Source organism: Ceratocystis lukuohia (genome assembly GCF_044167205.1).
Source record: "Ceratocystis lukuohia strain C4212 chromosome Unknown Supercontig1_pilon, whole genome shotgun sequence".
Lineage (NCBI taxonomy): Eukaryota > Fungi > Ascomycota > Sordariomycetes > Microascales > Ceratocystidaceae > Ceratocystis > Ceratocystis lukuohia.
Genome location: NW_027263520.1, coordinates 3,417,407 through 3,437,997, shown reverse-complemented (window position 1 = coordinate 3,437,997; position 20,591 = coordinate 3,417,407). Strand labels below are relative to the sequence as shown.

The 20,591-nt window shown below is 48.6% G+C and overlaps 4 protein-coding genes across 4 annotated transcripts; 2 read left to right on the top strand and 2 right to left on the bottom strand.

Moving 5' to 3' along the window:
• Nucleotides 1-227: 227 nt before the first annotated feature.
• On the bottom strand, nucleotides 228-3,838 carry HOO65_010858 (Spindle pole body protein ppc89; the record flags this gene model as incomplete). The annotated part of the gene is made up of 2 exons (XM_071005319.1): nucleotides 228-2,467; nucleotides 2,536-3,838. The coding sequence occupies 2 exons, from the start codon at nucleotides 3,836-3,838 to the stop codon at nucleotides 228-230; spliced, it is 3,543 nt and encodes a 1,180-aa protein (XP_070862680.1).
• A 1,946-nt stretch (nucleotides 3,839-5,784) lies between these two features.
• Nucleotides 5,785-7,811, top strand: HOO65_010857 (putative glycosyl hydrolase; the record flags this gene model as incomplete). The annotated part of the gene is made up of 2 exons (XM_071005581.1): nucleotides 5,785-6,267; nucleotides 6,363-7,811. 2 exons carry the CDS (start codon nucleotides 5,785-5,787, stop codon nucleotides 7,809-7,811), a joined length of 1,932 nt encoding a protein of 643 aa, XP_070862679.1.
• A 1,377-nt stretch (nucleotides 7,812-9,188) lies between these two features.
• Nucleotides 9,189-11,319, top strand: HOO65_010856 (Glycerol uptake protein 1; the record flags this gene model as incomplete). Its single annotated transcript, XM_071005558.1, has 4 exons — nucleotides 9,189-9,462; nucleotides 9,550-9,617; nucleotides 9,704-10,258; nucleotides 10,351-11,319. The coding sequence occupies 4 exons, from the start codon at nucleotides 9,189-9,191 to the stop codon at nucleotides 11,317-11,319; spliced, it is 1,866 nt and encodes a 621-aa protein (XP_070862678.1).
• A 384-nt stretch (nucleotides 11,320-11,703) lies between these two features.
• On the bottom strand, nucleotides 11,704-12,778 carry HOO65_010855 (FAR-17a/AIG1-like protein; the record flags this gene model as incomplete). The annotated part of the gene is made up of 2 exons (XM_071006004.1): nucleotides 11,704-12,456; nucleotides 12,641-12,778. The coding sequence occupies 2 exons, from the start codon at nucleotides 12,776-12,778 to the stop codon at nucleotides 11,704-11,706; spliced, it is 891 nt and encodes a 296-aa protein (XP_070862677.1).
• Nucleotides 12,779-20,591: the final 7,813 nt, after the last annotated feature.

The following is a 20,591-nucleotide window of genomic DNA, read 5'->3' as shown; positions in this document are numbered from 1 at the left end:
AAGATATTCATTGTTAATCTTTCAAAAATTTGAAACGCCTAGAAACTCCAGAATGAACCAATTCCCCCAAGAAGCCAAAAAAGACACCCAAAAAGTTGTCAAATATACCGCATCCCACCTTTACCTTCTCTTCCCCCCAAAAATAATACACCGTCTGAAGGACAATCCTTTCTTTCTAGTCAGAAATAACATAATAGACGTCAAGTACGCTCGTCATCCCTATTCTTTCATGCATCGCGAATGCCTTCCCACGTCAGTTGTTGGCTGAGATCAACGCCAGCTACGTTCATGCCCGTGATATTCATGATGGTCGTCTCAAGCTGCTCCTCTGTCATCATCTGACCAGCCTGTTTCTGGCCCTCGAGGACATCATACAACGCATAAATCTGATCATTCTTGGCCTCGAGCTTCTTAATAATAGCCCGGAGCTGAGATGCTACCTCACGGCGTTCTCTCTTGCCAAGCGACTTGTCGAGAGCATTGTACCGAGCCTGAAGTCCAGCTAGTTCCATGTTGAGATGCTCAGACTCGTCCTCGAGCGCCTTGATGACAATGGCGAGCGCATTTCCAGGTGGCTGCGAAGGGCGCATTGTGGGCTCTTCAAAATGTTGGACAGCAGCAAAGGAAATTCGGTCGCTAACGGGGATAGGTCGCGCAACAGACACACGCTTTTTGCCTTCAGCAAGCTCGGATGGTGAAACCACATTTGTATGAGCCGAGATGCGGGAGCAGACATTGCAATTACGACAGCTATGCTCACACAGGTCATCAAAGACCTTGCGAGCATCAACGGAAAGTGCAGGGCATGTCTCTTTGTCAAGTGCTACAGATCGAGTTGACGTCTTGTTGGTATTCCGAGTTTCGCCCCGAGTAACATTTCCAGTCATGCCGCCAGTAGTGCTGTGCAGAGTAAAATCAACTGTGTTGTGTGTGTCTAGACGCTGGCTAAACTGCTCCGTAAAGTTCTGCGTCATATTTTGCATGTGGGACCGGCCAAGGCTCATGTTGGTAAAGTCCTGTTCAAGGTTGTTTGAGGGCTTCTTGCTATGCATCTTTTTGCCTGTCTTGGTGTTGCTTGTGTGGTTCTCGCCCACATCTTGCTGGTCCTTTTCGAGTCGGACTGAGAAGTTTCGCGTGTTGTCATTAGATGCGAAGCCGACACTACCGGTTTCTGTGTCATCCTTGTGAGCAGGAGCCTGTGTCGTCTTAATCGAGCTGCGACGCTTGCTACTACGATTCGCCGCGGGTGTAGATGATGTTGCCAGGTTCTGTGATTGATCTCCAGCGCTCGTCATGGTAAGATCTGGAACGTCAAATTTGACCGTGTTGCCAGTCTTGGTGGCCTTTGTAGTTGCAGGGCGCATATTTACGCTATTGTCTTCCACCTCACCAGTTTCCATGTCCTTGAATGATGAGGCAGTAAAGTCCACAACCTGAGTGGGTGTGTTGTCCTTCAAATCCTCAGTAACATCCATGGTCTGGGTCTGCTGGGCCAATAGCTGCTGGCGGCGGGTTAAGAGCCTTCTATTGAAAGTTCTCGTGCTTTCAAATGGTGCAGTGTTGTCCTCGGTATGAACTGTGATATCAGGCACAAAGAAGGCGGAAGTCATATTGTCTTCATCGATTCCACGGGTGAGAGTGGGCCCGCCCGCAGTACCAGTCATATCACGGGTCTCACGAACCACCGCCGTCTGGCGAATATGTTCTAGGTGAGTCTTGAGGTACTCCACCTCCTGCTTGAGCTTCTCGTTGTCCGAATTCAAATCCTGGAGGTTGCGTTCAAAGTTTGATGCCTGAAGTCGGAGCGTCTTGTTGTCGCTAAAGTACTTGTCGTTGTGACGTTCCAGGCTGTGGTTGTCCTGCTGGTAAACAGCTTTCTCCTCTTCTAGCTTGGCAATGACCTCATGGAGTCGTTCGAGTTCAACGCGAGCACCGGAAACCTCACCCTTAGCCAAGTCAATGGACTTGCGAAGCTCTTCGTTTTCAGTCATGACTTGGCGTGAGGAAGACCGCAGAGACTGGTTCTCTTTCATCAGGGACTCATTTTCCTTACGCAAGCTACTGCTGTCCTGACGGAGGGACTTGACTTCCTGCTTGATCGACTCGTTTTCTTGACGTAGGTCGTTGCTGTTCTCGCGCAGAGACTGGGCTTCCCGCCTCATTGGCTCGTTTTCAGCACGTAGCTTCTTATTGGCCTCTTTGAGAACCTTCAGCTCATTAGCCAGCGATTCATCAGTCTCGCGCACATCGAGGGTAGCGTCCAGTTGCTTCTGTGTCACGTGCAGCTCATGCTGGCTCATGTCTAAGCGGCCCATGAGGTCATTGATGTTTTCGCAAGCTCCCTGTAGTTTCTTCATGGCACGGTCACGTTCGGTAATTGCGCCTTGCTTCTCGGCCTCAAGCACTTCGAGTTTCTTGGTGACTTCCTGCAGGCGGAATCGAAGAACAATGACTTCTTCTTCAAGTTCTACAGGAGGCAGGTATTTATTAGCAGTCAGGCCATGTATAGTTTTGGCAAAATGCGTCCAAACTTACGCTTTTTTTCTTCGAGCAAAGTCTCGTTAACAGACACTTTCTCATCCGAGTTCTTCTCGAGGTTCATCGTGTTTCCGAAGCTTCGACCCTTAAGGACTTCAATCTGTGCCTGTAATTCTTCGACCTCCTTCTGGAGATCCTCGGCATAATCTTGCACCATTTCGTCGTGTTCTTGAAGAGCAACGACTTCATCCCTGATCATATCCATGGACACGAAAATCTTTTCCTCATCTTCAGGAGCCTTAAGACCACCAATAGCAGTATGGCTATTTCTTCTGGTCTGCTGCTGGTCTCCCACATCCACAACTTGGCCGTTCTTGACTAGGATCGGTATCCCATTCTTGATGGTACCATCAAAGCGGAGAGTTCCCGAGACAAAGTCGCCCAGGTTGGAAACGTCTGGCAAGACGAACGAGCGACTAGTTGAGCCCATTGTTTCGTTGTCGTTGTGGAATGCGCTATTGGATGTGCGTTGAGAAGATGGCAAATAATCAGCAGCTGTCGACGGCTGCTTTTTGTTCTTTTGCTTCGTAGCGGCTTTGACTTCTTTGGAAAGAACATGTTGCGCAAAGTTGAGTTTCCGCTGCACCTTTTGTGGACTTTGTCCAGTCGACGCGTTAAATTGTTGCTTGCACAAAGCTGCGGGTAGCGACATGCGTCTAACAGGCGTGGGCGAATCATTAGGGGTCGATGGGCTCCGTGTGTGTTCCCGGGCCAGCGGACTGCGGTTCTGTGGCTGGTGAGGAAGGCGTGATGGAGGCGGCAGACTGAGGCGATCAGGGGAAAGGTTGAGGACGGAGGAATTGTCGGAGTCGCTATCCACCCGTGGTTGCATTTCAGCTCGCGTCCTGCTAGAACCAGTAAAGGAACTGAGAGTAAAGTCGTCCATGCTAAAGCGCTTCTTGGCGGCCTTGGGCGGACGGTTTTCCTTAGTTTCAGAGCCCAGGCCAGACGCCGGTGATGAAGGCGCTGTGGCAGCAGCCGACTGTGTATTTTTGGAGGCATATTTACGTGATTCGGTGTGTAGAGGCTTAGGCTTGGGATAGAAGTCGGGCCATTTTTTGTGGATAGCCTCCCAGTCAATAGAAGGCTTACGGCCGTTTCCGGTGATGCGTGCAATGTCCTCGTTGAGTTTTCTGGTGGTTTCGCCCTCATGATCAGTGATAATTGAGGTCATAGTGGGATCGAGGGTGCCGTGAGAACCGGTAGAAGATGGCGGTGAGTTGAATGGGTTTTCCCGATTCGCGTTCATCTCACGCAGGATGCGAGAGCGATAACGCGTCTCTGGTGACTCAACATCCATGATACAAAGTAAGGTAGAAATAGAAGGGCCTGTTGAACGCGTCTAAAGTGTGAACAGGAGATGATGATGGCACGAACGCGCGAAGGGACAAAGAGGATAAGGAGCAGCAGAGGGATAGATAAGCTGTAGTAACTGAAGGAACAAAGAAAGGATACTTTCTAGGAAAACAAAATACGCAAAAAGAGAAAAGAAAGTAATAGCGGCGCAGTTCCAGACGCCAGCAGAATGCCAAAAGGTAGGTCAGAAAAGGCGCTTTTGGAAAAGAAAATTAGGTGCAAAGACTATCGTCAAAGAAAATTGTTAGAGTAACACTTTATTGAGAGTGTCTTGGAAGGCACGGGTCAGCACCTTCCCTGGATACCAAGTTTGTTGATGTTTATCCTGGTTAGGCATAGTGCGTGTCAAGGCGATAACAAACAAGCTAGGCCGGGCCGCCAGGTAGTGAGCCCTGCCTTGGCAGCTGCAGGGGGCTGCCAGCCAAAATTTCATGAAGCATGACATGACAGTAAAAAGACACAGAAATACTACGGTGAAAATACGGTGAAAACACTGTGAAAACACGGTAAAGTTCTGACGTTAAGGTACGGCAACACAGTCCAAGTAAGGGGGCATCAGTTGTGCGATTCTCAAGCAACCAGCAAACGCAGATAGGAGTTGCTGTAGCGATTGTCACATGTCAGCTGACAGCGGCTACACGAAATCTTGTCGTTTTACTTTAATGATCTCCATGGACGTTGAATAAATCAAGTTCAAGCTATATGAAGCTAAGCCTAGCCCTGGCAAGAGCAGGCCCGGCTTGAAAGACTCCAATGACATCAACCAAACTATCGCCGCAGCGCCTATGGGTTTGTCCTTGTTCCCAGTTCAGTCGACTTCAGATATTTGGCATGCTGGATCGTGGATGGTGATGTATGCCCCACTATATGCTATTACGTGTATACACACGAGATCAGCAGACAGTGCAGGCAAGAGACAACATGGAGGCGACAAGAGACAAGAGAAAACGGAAAACAGAAAACAGAAAACAGAAAACAGAAAACAGACACAAAAGGACGGCAGTATCACTACCGTAGTATTGGCAGGATTTATTCGTGATGTACATTTGTATGTCCAGCCCCTGTTTTCCATTTACTAGGGCTCAGTTTGCCCCTCAACACCAGGTCTTGTGACCCCACGGTGCACAACAAACCCCAAGATTTTGGGGTCATGTTTCGCTAAAATCCAAGCCTAAGGCACTTGCCTTTAGCGCACCGATGGTAGGCTGGGCCCTAAAACATAGAGCTGAATCTAGTTAACGCCCGAAAACTGAAGGGGAAAAAGCACACCAAGATTCGCAGAGCGCTTGCTTGCTTGTGTTGCTTCAGGATTAATCCTTTAGCTTACGACTTATTTCTGAATTATTTTTCTTTTTATTCTGTTCCTTATATTCCTCGATCCTCTACTCCTTTCTTTGCCTTATATCAAGCTTCCCTCATGCTGCCTGTCTCGTCCGCCACTTCTTCCCCTTCTCTTCTTCCTCCAGTTCGTTCTTTTCCCTCTCAGCACCCGCCCTCTACTTCCTGGCAGCCAGAAGCACCACTCTCTCATTCATTCACTCACTCACTCAGACTTTCTCTTTCTCCTTCTCCTCCCCCTTCTCTTTTCTCTCATTCTGGCTTCGCCTCTTCGCTTCTCGAGAGACATGTAGCACGCTCTGACTCTGATCAACCTCAACATCTAATTATTTTATCTTTTCATTGGCCATGAGTCTTGCCTCTGCTGCTAATACCGCCTTTGCTTCACCATCTTGACGCCGTTTCTCTCTCTTTTCTCTATACTACCATCATATCATCACCAGTGCTTTTTTCTTGTCGCAGCACAGACCCCCACTTGACCTCAGTCCTGTCAAGCAAACAAAGTTGAAACCAGTCTAAACCCTTGTCTTCTAAACCCTAGTCCCTTGAACCATGCGTTCCCTTCTCATCTACCTCTTCTTGATTTCTGTTGTTGCAGTAAATCTCAACACCGATCGCCGAAACTGGGTCAGAACAGTTCGACGCAAGTATGTCTGCTCAATTTTCAGCTCTCCCAATCTGCCCGAAGACGAATGCTGGCCTTCGTCTCCGACCTCCTTTCTAGAAGACGAGCCCATTGAACCCGTTTCCAGCAGCCACAGAGCCCCCCCGGAAATCCTCGATGATGCTTTCGACGCTCTTTCGACCATGCAACAAAACTTCTTCCACTCGGAGCTCGGCACTTGGCCCTCTTCTATTGACTGGACTGCTGCAGTCTTGCAGACGCATCTGTCTGGAATGACAGCATCTCTTTCCCAGGTCTTTTCCACTCTAGATCTGGCAGAGAACAGTACCAAGACCAACATGCTGGACCTATACTTTTCACAGACTGTGGCTTCATACTTTGGTCAGGATCACCTCGCAATACGAGGTCAGGTATGTCCCAGGCCGAAAGAGCCCTTCTCCTGTTCGCCCTTTCCCCAGATGCACCCTTCTACTAACACATCACGCTTCTTCTCTTCTTCTCATAGGCCTATGACGACATGCTCTGGGTTGTGTTGGGCTGGCTAGAGGGCTTGCAGCTTATCAAAACCCGAAACGCGTCATTCTACAACCATCCCAGTGTCGGCTCATCAGGAACTCCACAGCTCAGCAAGGCCTTGGGATCGCAGATTTGGCACGGAAACTACTGGACAAAGCCCTTTGCCCACCGTGCCCGCGTATTCTGGGGGCTTGCCAGCACTAGCTGGGACACCAAACTTTGCGGTGGGGGTATGAATTGGAACCCCCATGAGCTTGTGTACAAGAATGCTGTCACAAATGAGCTTTGGATTTCTGCTTCTATTCAAATGTACCTCCACTTCCCTGGAGACGACATTACCACGCCCTGGCAAACTACTGGTACTTCTGGGCTATACCCCTCCAAAGACCCTAGATATCTTCAAGCTGCCGTCGAGGGTTACAAGTGGCTCATGAGCTCCAACATGACCAACAGCCACGGCCTCTTCGTCGACGGCTTCCACATCTCAGGCCGCAACGGCAGCTCGAAGTGCGACCAGCGCAACGAGATGGTGTTTACCTACAACCAAGGTGTCATTTTGACCGGCCAGCGTGGGTTATGGGAAGCAACGGGGAGCCCTTCATATCTACATGAGGGCCATGCGCTCATCCAGAATGTCATCCTCGCCTCTGGATGGAACTTCAAGACGGGTGCTCCACGCGACCAGGTCAAGAACCTGCCCCCCGGTCTTCTTCCCCCCTGGCGGGGTCTTGGCCGTGGCGGCATTCTAGAGGAGATGTGCGACTCGAGCGCCACCTGTTCTCAAAATGGACACACCTTCAAGGGCATCTTCTTCCATCATATGAGCCATTTCTGCAGGCCTCTAGATACTAGAGACCTCGACGTGCGTTCAACTGAAAGGTCTTTAGGCTACGACGAGTCACGGTTCAACACCATTTCCGATACCCATGCCCATGCTTGTCGGTCATATATCCCTTGGCTTAAGCACAATGCACAGGCCGCCCTACAGACCCGTGACAAGAGTGGCATTTTTGGCACGTGGTGGAGTGCAGGGCTTCTTAATCTTACCAACAACGTCCCCAATCATGGCGGCGTCCTTATGACCTCCTCCATGGTGGACTATAGGAACCATCCTGTTGAGAGGGTCAATGAATGGGGCAATGGCAACATGCCAAAAATGGCTATTCCAGGCGTTTCTGAAGACCATAAAGATTATGCCGTCATTAGCCCGCAGGATAACAAAGAAGACGAGGATCATGTCTTGGACACCCCTCCAGGTCAGCAGGTTATGGGCAACTACGGTAACCAGGATGGCAAAAAAACCGACACACCATTCAAGGCAGACGGCGGCCATTTCACCAGAGGGGACCCTAATGATCGTGGGCGTGGACGGACGGTGGAGACACACAATGGAGGGATAGCGGTTCTGCGGGCATGGTGGGATATTTCACGTATATAGCGAACGGCGCAAGGTTGTTTTATTGAATTTGACGTTTCTTAGACTACCCAGTTATTCTCTTCTTCCAATCTGTCAATACCATTCATTGCAAGTACAATCGATGAAATAACGAAGCAGACGTGGTAGTCCCAATGTGCACAATGAATACCTCTCCACCAACCAACTGCCTTTCCTCCTTCGGAAAGCCACAAACATTCTTCCTCACGACCAGAGACAAAGCCCTTGAAGCAACGAAAAAAGAGACCTGTCAGACGTCCATTACATCCCACCCTACCGATGCGCCCGAAGGCAGACCATGCGGCAGGGACGAGATCATCACCACTTCCTATACAGCCAGCTGCACAGCCGAAGCCATCGCTGACCGCCGTCTTTGCAGACAGAGCGGAAGTAACCAGAGTTATTCACTCTGAGGATGTAAGGATATCATTCATCAACCAGGGTGGACTCTGTAGCTCCTTTGGGGAACCAAGAGGAAGGTCGACTACTATAGAAATGATTCTCTGAAGTATTGTCGCCTGAAGAAGAAAAGGAAAAAGTTCAAAAAGTTAGAAAGGGGAGGGCGACGGTCCTTTTATACATGAAATCTCATGGATAAGTGGACCCAAAAGTTGCGGCCTCAGGCCCTAGATAAGTGGGTTACCAGTGGGGCGTGGTGGGGCGTAGTGGGCTTGTTAAATTGGGGCCCCCAAGCCACTCCACTACCAAACCCTTAAGAATATATCACAAGGGTTGTTCTAGACAAATCCGATTGTTTGCATTAAAAATGAGGAAGAGATGAAGACGGTGTTAGGGTGTATTATTGTGGTATCTGACGTCTAACGGCTGCAAGAAAAAAGATGATACACGATGTTTATCACTCTTGACGCATGGACATAGAAGATCAGAATAGACTCAAGTTTTGTTCATCCCCATTTTCTCCAAGTGTTCCAACTGTGCCTCTATTTGTCTTGCGCCCTTGCGGCTGGGCCTTGTGTCTAGGGTTTGCTGCAACTTTTGCAGCCTCGATTTGCTTCTATTTCCATTTCTGCTTCGTTTCTTTACATCTCTCCGCTTGGACCAGCAGTCAGCCCTTTAAACGTTATCGCGCATTATCTGCCCATATATACATCCAACAGATGAAGTAGCTCTGGAAACACGACAGGTCGCTCATCGTCCGACTTTGTTGCTGCTCCGATTATTTGCTGCATCTAGCAAACTCTCCCCTCCCCCTGATCCTCTTCAAGTTTTGGCCTAGAGCCCTTCCCGTGCTAGCAATACACTCCCCACCGTCATATCCATATATCACCGCCCACCACCTCCTTCGAATTCATCAGGCGACAATAAAGAACACACCGCCCAGTGCGTATAACCCATTGTTTCCAGTGGGCTGCCACCACAATGGGCTCCTCTCTAGCCTCTGTCAAGGCATATGCCCGCAAGATATACAGTCTCGACACTCTCGATACTCGCTTCACCACACCCTCTTCAACGTCCTACCAAACCCATCAAAAGGAGCTTGAAAACCCCGTTGTCAAGCGCGAATATGAGGAAAAGTATTCAAAGCTTCTACCCGCAATACCAAGATGGCACACAAACGAGTTTGTAGTGTATCGAATAGTAGTGTTTCTAGCTGTGCCGGCAATCTATTGGATCCCGTTCAGCGTATCGCAAAGTACGTGATTCTTCTTGCAACAGTCGTAATTCGGCCATTCTATGAGGATATTCTTTGTGTGAATTCGAACTAACTCTTGATCGCCAGCATCCGATGAGCGCTACAGCAAATATTCCGACTTGCTCAAGCCCGGCTGGATTCCCGGGCGCCAAATTGTGAGAATCAGTTTCTGTGAACGAAAATCACATACCTCATAATAATACGTCATAACACCTGCTAATACCTTGTTTCCTTTGTATAGGATGTTTCCGACTCGCAATACCAGACCTTCCGTGAAAACCTCCCGTACATGGTTGCTCTCTTGTTATTACACCCGCTCTTGCGTCGAGTGTGGGAGTCCCTTAAAGGTGCCTCTGCCCCGGGCCTGAGCTCTGTCGAGAGCGCTCGTGAGCGCATGAATATACGCACCGCCTTTGATGCCGCCTTTGCTATTGTATTCCTCGTTGTACTGCATGGCTTTTCAATTTTCAAAGTGCTTGCAATTCTGTGGATGAACTTCCAGGTCGGCATCATAGTCCCTCGCCGCTTTGTGCCTCTGGCGACGTGGTTCTTCAATATAGGAATCCTCTTCGCCAATGAGCTGTCGGACGGATACCACTACAAATGGCTTGCAGGCTGGATTGTCGATGAGGCTGTAAAGGATTCACAGCTCATGGCGTTTGCAGAGTGGCTTGATAGTTATGGAGGCATAATGTCGCGATGGGAGGTCCTGTTCAATATCACCGTGCTCCGTCTCATCAGCTTCAATATGGACCGCCATTGGAGCGCAGGACAGAGTGGCTCAAGTATGATAGAGGTAAGTCTACATATCTTGGTATATCAAAGCAGCAACCTAATCCAATTTGACAAGGCATGCCCTAATATGCCATTCATGCTAATCGTTCAAAGAAGAAGCAGGTCGACGCGGCTAATCTCAGCGAGAGGGATCGTATTAAAATTTCGGCCAATCATGATGAATATTCGTTCCGCAACTATTTGGCCTACATCATTTATGCACCGCTTTACCTTGCCGGTCCTATCATGACGTTCAACGACTACCTATCCCAGTGCAAGTACAAGTCCGAAACCATCCAACTAGACCGGACGATCCGTTACGGTATCCGCTTTATCTTTGTGCTGCTCGCCATGGAGTTCACTCTGCACATGGTGTGGGTCTGTGCCATTAGCGAGCGCCAACCCGACTGGAGCTCTTACACGCCTGCGCAGATTGCTCTTTTGTCCTTTATAAATCTGCATATTATCTGGCTCAAGTTGCTGCTCCCCTGGCGACTGTTTCGGCTCTGGGCACTGGCTGACGGAATCGACCCGCCCGAGAATATGATCCGCTGTGTCAGCGACAACTATAGCACACTATCCTTCTGGCGTGCGTGGCACCGCTCGTACAACCGCTGGCTCATCCGATACCTGTATGTCCCGCTGGGTGGTACTTCGTTCTCAGGTGGCCTAGCCATTGTAAAGTCGGTATTCAACTATGTCCTGGTCTTCACATTTGTCGCACTGTGGCACGATCTCAAGATGCGCCTACTCATTTGGGGCTGGCTGGTGGTTCTCTTCATGCTGCCTGAGATGATTGCAACATTCCTGTTCCCACGAAAGAAGTGGATGGATAGGCCCGAGACATACAGGCGCATATGTGCCATGGGGGCAGTGCTCAACGTGATTATGATGATCATGGCAAATTTGGTGGGCTTTGCTGTTGGCCTTGATGGGCTGACGAGCTTGATCAAGGGTATTTTCCAGGATTCCCAGGGCCTAGTGTTCCTGAGCATCACGTGCTTTGCGCTATACTCAGGAGTCAACGTTATGTTTGAGATTCGTGAGAGCGAAATGCGCAAGGGAATTTCGATGAAGTGCTAGGCTAGTTTAGGGGGATGGGTACATGTTTTTTTTATTTTTCTCGTTTTCCTTTTTCTTCTGGGCTATTTGTTTTATGAATTTGCAGTGGAGCAACACGTTTGTCTTCCATGACAGCATGCCTTATCCATGAACGTTCAAATACCCACGCCGTGTAGGCAAACTGCACTACCTCATGGGCTTTGAAGATGGTGTATTATTTATTCTATTTATGTGTCTGCTGCTAAAGGCGGGTGACAATAATGAAGCAAAAGAAGCAAGTAAAATCAGGATATCAGTAAAAGAAAACGCCACCCATGTCCGTCTTTACCTTCATAACTCACTGCATGTTCCCCTCCCCCTCTCCCTTTCTCTCATTCGCTCCAGTCCAAGAATTATCGGGTTAGCTCAAACGTCACTCTTAGGTGCTATCGTCACAGCAGCAGCCTCGACATCATCAGGCTTGTCTTCAGGGAAGTTTCTAATGGCCGTACCGTCTCTCTTGGAGAACTTGCCCGTCATATTCCATTTACTTTCCGTCAGCCAAATCCTGAGCGTTACAAGATACTTGAAAGCAAAGAAGGCCACAAAGAACCCTGCCCAAATGCCAATGATGTAGGCAATGACCGTCCCGATTGAGCCAGCGCCGTCTGCGCCAGGGTCCAGAAAGGAGTAAGGGTAGAAGTGACGAGTGGCATTGGTCAAGTAGGCCAAGATCAAGTACAAAATCATGATGATGCTAATCCAGAAGGTGTGTATCGATGGCGGCGCGGGAGTGCGTGGGATTATGATCTCGAACAAAGCAAAGGCCAGGTTCATGGCATGCTGCGAGACATTGGCCCAGGCATCGCGAACTTTGGGGAACCACGTGCCGTCGTAAATGATGGTCCAGAACACAATGGTGACAATGGCTGGCATAATACATATAGTGGTGTAGTATAGTCTATGCATAGCCTGCAATAGACGCGGCCAGCGCGCAAGAAGAGGCTTGCCTTGTAGGCAGTAGGTCAAAGTGTGCAACGATGAGAACAGGAAGTAGAAGCACAGACCGTAGAAGGTCAAGATAGTGAAGTAGGAGAGCTCATCGCGAGATACGGCACATGACTCTTGAAGACAGTTGAGGACAACGAGGACGATACGGGTGGTGAAGATGTAGAGAAACTAGGGCGGGACTGTTAGCAGGAGAGCAAGGACAGATTTGGGAGAGAAGGGGGGTTGATTGCCATATCCGACCCAAGGTAAGAGCCAACAAACAAAAGAGAATAGGAAAGAAAGGCGCCTGTTAAAGTCGTTTGTGTAGGTGTGGCGCAACAAGTGCATAGTGCATATGCAAGCGGATACTTACAGAGACAAAGCGACAGGCAAATAACACCCACGGGGACAGAATCCACGAAGTCTCAAACCGGTGTGAGGGATCGAATTGCTTTGTATCAAGCTCAAAGGCATGTAAAATACGGGTTTTTATAGTGTGGATGGATGGCATTTTTGGCTTGGCCGTGATTGATTGCATATAGGCTTATGCAGTGTTTGGAGGGTGGGACGGGGAGAAAGTTCCAAGTAGTCAAGGAGATATGTCAGACATCAAGAAGAGAAGAAAGGAAGAGATAAAGAATCATGGAAATATACAGATAGACACGGCGGAAGCAAGTACATAAGCAATTCAACGGATCTAAGAGAAAATAAACAATGCCAGACTTCACTGCATGCGTATGTAAAAGCCGCCGTGTGCAGCGCGGTGGGCTTTTTAGTTACATTGGCAAATGAAGCTAACAAGACAGACTCCAACGCACAAGTCAACAAAAGGAAGTGAAGGAATAACTCCCATGGCGCGAGCTCACGGAGTTCTGAACAATACCCATCTCCTCAAATGCCCCAAAACACCTTCAAACACCACAAAGAAACAAAACGGGCAGGTACACCGGGATTCAGCCCAACTCAAGTCTCGAGTCCTGCTTCACAAAGCACCTTCCTGTTTTGGGGCCAACAAGACGACCTCAACGCGACAATTGACGTTGGGAGGCACCATCTGATTTTTTGGGTTATCAGCCAACGAGCAGTCCTAAATCGTCTTGTTTGTCTTTCTCAAGCTTGCTCGCCCACTTTTCGCCTAAGAAAAAAGTCAGAAAAGTAGAAAAGTCGCGTGTTCAAATTAGACCCCTCAAGCCAACGGTCGGTCATTGCCCCATTCAGGAAGGACTCGAAAAAAAAAAAAGGCTACTAGAATTTTTGGAGAAAAATCAAACATGGCAGTTGCCTTACTTTGTTCATTGAAAAAGACGATTTGACGATATATAAAAGTGGGGCCATGGTGGAGACATCCGGAGCTGTTCATCCGGATTCCATAGGCTTGTTCATGATTCAGGCAGTAAGGAAAGACAAAAAGCTTTTCTTTGGGGGAGGGTATGGAAGGTACCACATCAACGTATAATTGAGGCGCAAAACTCGGCGACTTTGCGTGAAATAATGGGCTACAGCATACGACTTCTTAGGACATAAGACTGGGTTTTTCAACTTGTAACCAAGTCTTCATACTCTGCCAGCCACGCTCTCAGTCCTCAAGGATTATGCCTGTACAAATCCTTTTCGCGTTGAAAAGGAGCCGGTTTTTTTACACCGGAGTCGGAAATAAAATGACTAAGCATGACGGGTCCATTTTTTTCCTGTCTTTGTTTCGGAATCCCTCAACCCTTAACAGCAAGAACATCGTCATCAACACATTTCCACAAGATTTTGCTCGCCTTATGATCATGAAGCCCTGAGCCCACAGCCCCCAGTATTCTTTTTTTCTGTCGCTTTCTTTTTCTTGATTGTTCTCTCCTGGAAACCCCCCCCCCCCTTTCCGCTAACTTCATGATGTGCAGGCTGCCTCTTCCTGCTGCTTTTCTTCTCACCAACCAATTCAATTATCAAATGGCTGGTCAGGCGCATAGTACCTTCTATGGTCTTTGCTTTTTTTTTCTCATCCACACTTGGTCTCCGTGCACACATTTTTACATACTATTTTTACGCCAGTTCGTCGAATGTTTCTGTCCCTGTACCATATCGGGTCAACCGTAGACGCGTTGTTGCTGTGCCATATGCAGAAGTTGTATAACCTGTATGTATGTATATGTGAAAAGAAGCTTCAATAAGACTTGGTCATAATAGCCAATATCAACAACAATAATAATAATAATAATAGCAACCAGCATCAGCATGTCGCGCTTGTTTTTTTTTTCTTTTGGCAGTCGATCCATATCCATGTTTGCCCACTTGTTCTGACAAAGTCCGAGCCTGTGCAACCATTATCGCGGTCGATTTGAAGTGAGCTTCGCATTGGAATGGAGTTTGAGCGGCAAACAGCATGTATTCTGTAAGCCACATCCACACCAAGGAAGCAGAAAAACAAGGCCCAAGAAGATGCCGCCCAAAGTGTCCCCCGTCTCTTTGTTTCGCCTCGTTTCTTGTTGGGATTACTGATGTAAAGAAACTGGGAGAGCAGATAACGTGAAAAAAAAAAAAAAAAAAAAAAACAAAGAAAAAACTGTTTCATTGGCACATGTAACATGTAGATGTCGGTGACACATGAAATATAACATGAAATGTCAAGATAAACAATCTCAAACTTTATGCGGAACGAGAAAGATGGCGCAATGCAAACCAACATAATAGGGTTGGAGCTGAAATAGGGTTAAATATTAATCAATACACAAATAGGGAGGCACGCTATAAATGACTTCTAGAAATCCTACAGAAGCTTCAGTCTGAGCTAATTTTGCCCGACTTGTGTGACCCCAATCTACCTCCAATTTTGGCGCACATTTGCTACACTGGGGGGATTATCTGGATTTTGCAGGATGAACTAGAATATCATAACATTGCTGTGTTTCAAGGGACTGTAACTCGCAAGTGCGGAGAAGGGTCGGTTGGCTCAGGGCACTGCTGTGTGCATCAAATGACAGTGGAGGAGGCATTAATGTGTTGAGATGTTTCAGAATCCATGTTCCAGGCCTTGCAGCAAATACAGGCCCTTTGAGAGCCAAGGGCGTCCGATCAAAGAGGAAATGCGGATTTTACAGTACCATTTGGGGACTTCTACAGAGCCATGCAATTTTTCAACTGTGGTTCTTCGAGCGGTACTTGGGGGAAGGGGGGAACACAGACAAAACTGGCATATAGGTATGGAGACGTAAGGCCCATCTTGCTTCCGTGCCACATTAAAGAGCATAATATTTCCAAAGAAAAGCAAGCAGACAGCTATAGACACGCCGGGGGATATGTTGGCGTTAAGAAAAGGTGGCTTCATTGACTGGGACGGGACGCATTTATAGATACATGTTGCATTTTTGGATGTTGTGGGCTGTGAGGCTATTTATTGCGAGCTATTGCCTGAAGCCAGCCAGCCAGTCCAACGCGCTGAGATTGGGAGCGTGAAATCTGCAAACTTGCGCATATGGTGCAAAAAAAAAAAAAAAGCACTCTCGCTCGACTGCTGCTTTTCTCCCCGCAGTTCGCTGCGCTGTTTTTGGTCGCGAATTCTGGGTGGCCGGGGGCGGGGCTTGAAGGCAGATAGATTAAAGGTTATTATAGGGCCCGTCAGTTTTATGATAAGAAAGAGTTTGTGCCTAAGGGCATTAAAAGAGGAGAAAACTATTAAAGGGGAGACAGAGAAAGGACCCGTACGACCACGTTGGTAGTTGATGGAAAGGACTAGAAAGTATGCCAATTATAGAGATCTGTAGGCTTGTGTGTCCTGTCCTGTGTTCGTGCAGTCAAGAAGAAAATGGCCGGCGGCTTAGAATTGTGCATATCGGAAAAGCTGAGTGTATATTACAGCCCTGTTTTCGTATTCCGAAAGTCGGTCTGGGCAGGTGAGTGGGAGATAGGGTAAAAAGGAAAGAAGGAGGGAGCAGGTAGACACAAGCACAAGATTTTGGAATCAAGTAATACAAACTGGGCGATTGAAAATGCTCCATAAGACTTAAGGAGAACTGGACAAGAAGCCAATTAACGACATGCATGCATCCGTTGCATACAGGGTGCATGCTGCTGCTTGCTGCTGCTCCTACTACTACTGCTGCTTGTAAGCCCCATAAGCCCACAGAGTTCTAGACTTGAAGTATTCCATACCCCTAGCTCCTTTTGACTTGCGCTGAGACTGAGAAAGGGGAGGACAGAGATGGCTTCCAAGGCTTCCTGCGGAACAAAATGACGACATAGGAGGTTGAGGCCGGCGAAGAGGTTTTTTCCTGGAACTGCAATCTAAGAACATGCCAAAAAAGGACACCAGCGCCGGGCGAGATGTAGATGGGATGGGCATTTGATAAGGCAAAGGTGTTTTGGAAGCTATTTCACTGGGGGCTCTTCCTCCTGTTCCTAGTCTCTAAGCTTAGCACAGAGCACCCTGTCACTTGTCAAGACGCTAACTAGAAGGGAGAAGGGAGTGCTAATATGGGCTCTCCCCCTTTTCAAGTGTTTTTCGAGAAGTTCTCCTGGCCTGGGAAAGAGAGGCTCCGGCTGGTGGAAAAACGAATATTCGATATACTTTAAGGGATGGCAAGAAGCAATAAACATGGCCTCGGCCTCGTTTTGGCTGCGGTTGCGGTTGAGGCTGTGGAGGCGGCTGTTGGATGATCACCCAATATTGGGTCACCAAGCCAGTAGTTGCCGTAAACATCGGACGGTGTAAGTGAAAAAAGGGCAGTTGCTTTCAATGCGCCAGTTCTGGAATTTGCACCTGCCCTTTCTTTTTCTGGGCAAGTGGCGCTAGAGCCGAATAAACAAGCACTAGACGTCCGTATTTGACACTGCGGACTATGTTATGTGTCTTGGTGTCTTGCCTTAATTTTCCTTCTGCTGGCATTCTAAATTGGGATACTGGCTAGCTTGAGTCTCTTCTCTGTCTCTCTGTAGCTGCCTCTCTGCCTCTCTGCCTCTCTGCCTCTCTGCCTCTCTGTCTCCTTTCCTCTCTCTATCTCTATCTCTCTCGTCGCCCCCATCTCCGCCTCCCCGTGCATCCCTTTCAAAGAAGACTGGTCAGAATCGCTTGTCTGCTGTTGTTGTTGTTGCTGCTGCTGTTGCTGTTGTGGTTGTCTTGCACCCTTGCCTCTTGCTCCCCTACAGCTAACTTGCCCCTGTTGTCGCCTTTCCTTTCGGTTAATATCGCCGCAACAAACGACAGCGTCCTCGCTGCATCCTATAGACGAGGTCTGTGCAAAAATGGAGAGCATTGAGGTTGTCCCAGAGCAGTCCGAAATGGAGCAAGAGGAAGGAAAGGAGTACTAAGAACAGGAAAAGCCCTCATCGCCAACGAGGCATGCTGCAATATTCGAGGACAACTAATTACTTATACTGGTACTATGATGTGCAGCGTCGCACTGGAAGCAAAAAAAAAACCCCAAGCAGCGACAAAAAGGCCCTCGCGGACTTTCTAGTGAGCTGTTGCTAGCGGTACGAACCTATACAGAAACAGAAGACCACGTACTTGCTGAATATTTGTGCTCCTGTGGGCTGTGCGCACACACATGTATGTACTCTCGGCAATATATTTCCGCGTCTGTGCTGTGATTTGTATACACCGATATGGACAGGTATGGATGGACGGGTAGCAATAGTAGAGCGCACGCGTATGTATGTAATGTAATGTAATGTAATGTGCTTGGCCGGTCATCTTTGAATGCCTGCTTGCAGAGTTATGGGCCTGCGTCTATCGTTTGGCGGATTGCACACTCTCGGTCCCTGCTGTATAGTCGCTTCTCTCCGTATTCCTACTATTTTATTAGTCCCTGAAGGGGATGTGTAGGCTCTGCTTGGCTCTGCTTGGCTCTTGTATGCGGCTGCTTGTTTTTCTAGATCGAGATTTGGAGGAACTGGGCGGCTTGTCTGAGCTAGCTGAGGCTTCTTTTTTTTATTATTCTTTTTCTTCCTTTTTTTTTTTATTCTTTGTTCCTCCTTTCACTTGATTGTATCTTTCCTTTCTGTCCTCCCTTTCTGTCCTCTTCTTTGGTCTTTCTGAACTTCCCCTCGTTTTCGTTTGCAACTTTCTCGCCCCGTGCTGTCCCATTTGGAAGCCCGTCCCTCTTGTCTCCTCCTCTCTCTCTCTCTCTCTCTCTCTCTCTCTCTCTCTCTCCCTCATCTCCCACCCTCTTTTATCCCCTCGTTTGTTCCTCCTCAAACTTTGTCCTTGCTTCTCTTCGACGCCTGTTTGTGGTTGTGGTAAACCACGTAAACCACCCCAAGTACCATTATTTCCACTCCATCTAGCCCGTATCTGGCCTCTCATTGGCCTAGCACCTGCATATAACAGCTACCCACCAAAGGCACGAGCTTCACCTGGCCAGTCAGGATCTTCTCTGCACCCCTCCCCTCCCCCTCGCTTCTATCATAGACGGGACTGCCAGGCCAGCCACAAGTCGAAGAGAGGAACGGTAATACCACACGACCCACTCATTGCTCATGGTCTGCGGTCGACACCCCTAGACAGAGAGCCTCTCATTCTGCAGGTTCACAGCTCGTAGCTCGTAGCCCATAGCTCAAAGCCCACAGCCCGAAGCCCGCAGTCCGTCGCCTCTAGACCTGTAGAGACACCCTCCTGCTTATCACCGACCAAGCCATTCTTTTCTATTTTGGGGTATAAAAGCGCATTTGCTCTGTTCGGCTGCATGAACACCACCACTACACTCCCGCCCAAAGTTCGCCCGCTGCCTTTTCTCCTGTTCGACAAGCCCTCAAAATACGAACGGGAATAAACTGACGCTTGGTTGGCTTGCCGATTGCTTTTACTTGCTTGGCCGTCTTTCTGTTTTGGCTCTGCCACCCTAACGTGACTGTGACTCCTGAAGCCTGTTTCGTTTCTGGTTCTCATCACCAACCAGGCCATAATCACCCGACAACTCCCCTTTTTCGTCTTCTTGTTGTTGATGAGCTGATTGATCGGCGGGAATAGTTTTGGGTCACTAGCTTAGCCTGTCTGTCTGCCTCACTGGAAGTGTCTTGGGTTGGTCTTTCAACTGTCGTATATCTGCAGCCTGCTTGACAAACAAGCCACTGAATCTGCTTGGGATTCTGGTGCAACTTAGCTACATTGTGCTACGGTCTGCAAGCCGCTCTCTCTCTCTGGTCTATTTGTGCCCGAATCTGTCGCCATACTCTGTACAACAGAACCTTCCTGCCTTCCTGTCCGCCCCCCCCCCCCCCTCCCCCTTTTGCTGCCCTCTCAGTCTCACCAGTAGTCGTAGCATTTAAGCTGGCTGGCTGGCTTTTCAACTCAAGTTCTGAGTCTGATCCAACGCGAGATCCTTTCCTCCATTCCTTGGGTCTCAGGCTTAAAAAACCTCACTCTCTATCCCATCAATCCCTGTAGGACTGGCTCCCTTTTGTCAGGCCTCAAGACACTCTTTGTCTCGCCAAAGTCAACTAACTGTCCGTCTCCGTCTCTCTTGAAAGAAAACAAAGAGACAAAAGGAAGAAAGGAAAACAAAAAAAAACAAAAAGAAATACTACGATATCCAACCGCCGTCTAAAGGGCGGCCGTACAGCACACCTATAAGGGCTCAAGGCCTCTATCGCTATTCTTGGCATATCTGATTTTGGCAACAATACGACAACGCCGTTTGCGCTCTCTGTGCTGCATAATTTTTCAATCTTATAGGTATGTAAAATTGCTTCTTTTGCTTTCTATTAGTCTGGTTCTGCTCGCTCCCCCTTGTCCCCGTAGTGGTGGGAGAGGACAGCTGGGACAGGACAGCTGGGACAGGACAACTGGGACAGGACAACTGGGACAGGACAGGACAGCCGTTCTTCTGCAACAATGCCTCCCTGTTAATTTAAGCGGCCAGTTGCGGTTGTGTGGCATTGCATTGCATTGCATCGCTTGCATGTCCTACTTGTGTCCTCTACATGCGGCCCGCCAATATTGAGAGAATCCGGGAAAGCAGGGCCTGGCCTGTCTCTTTTCCTGTCTCCGCTGGTCTCGACTCGACTCGACTCGACTTTAATCTGCAGTGATTATTCCTGCCTCAGTCGGCTTAGTGCATGCTACGTTGAGCTGTGCATTTAGCTGTGGCTTACACGGACCACAATGCTATCGTCCCCCCTCCTCTCCCCCCCCAGACCAGGCCCGATGATCCTGGTAGCGAATATAGCGCCTCCAGTTAATGCCAGGGTCGTTTTTTTTTCCTTCGTTTTTTCTCTTTTCTCCTTGTTTTGGGTGTTGTGTGTGCTGTGCTGATTTGGCTGACGTTGTCCTTGCTTTAGAAGCTTTGCAGTATATAGATCTGCGGTGCCCAGCTAGGACCTGATCCCTTTAAATAGGCACC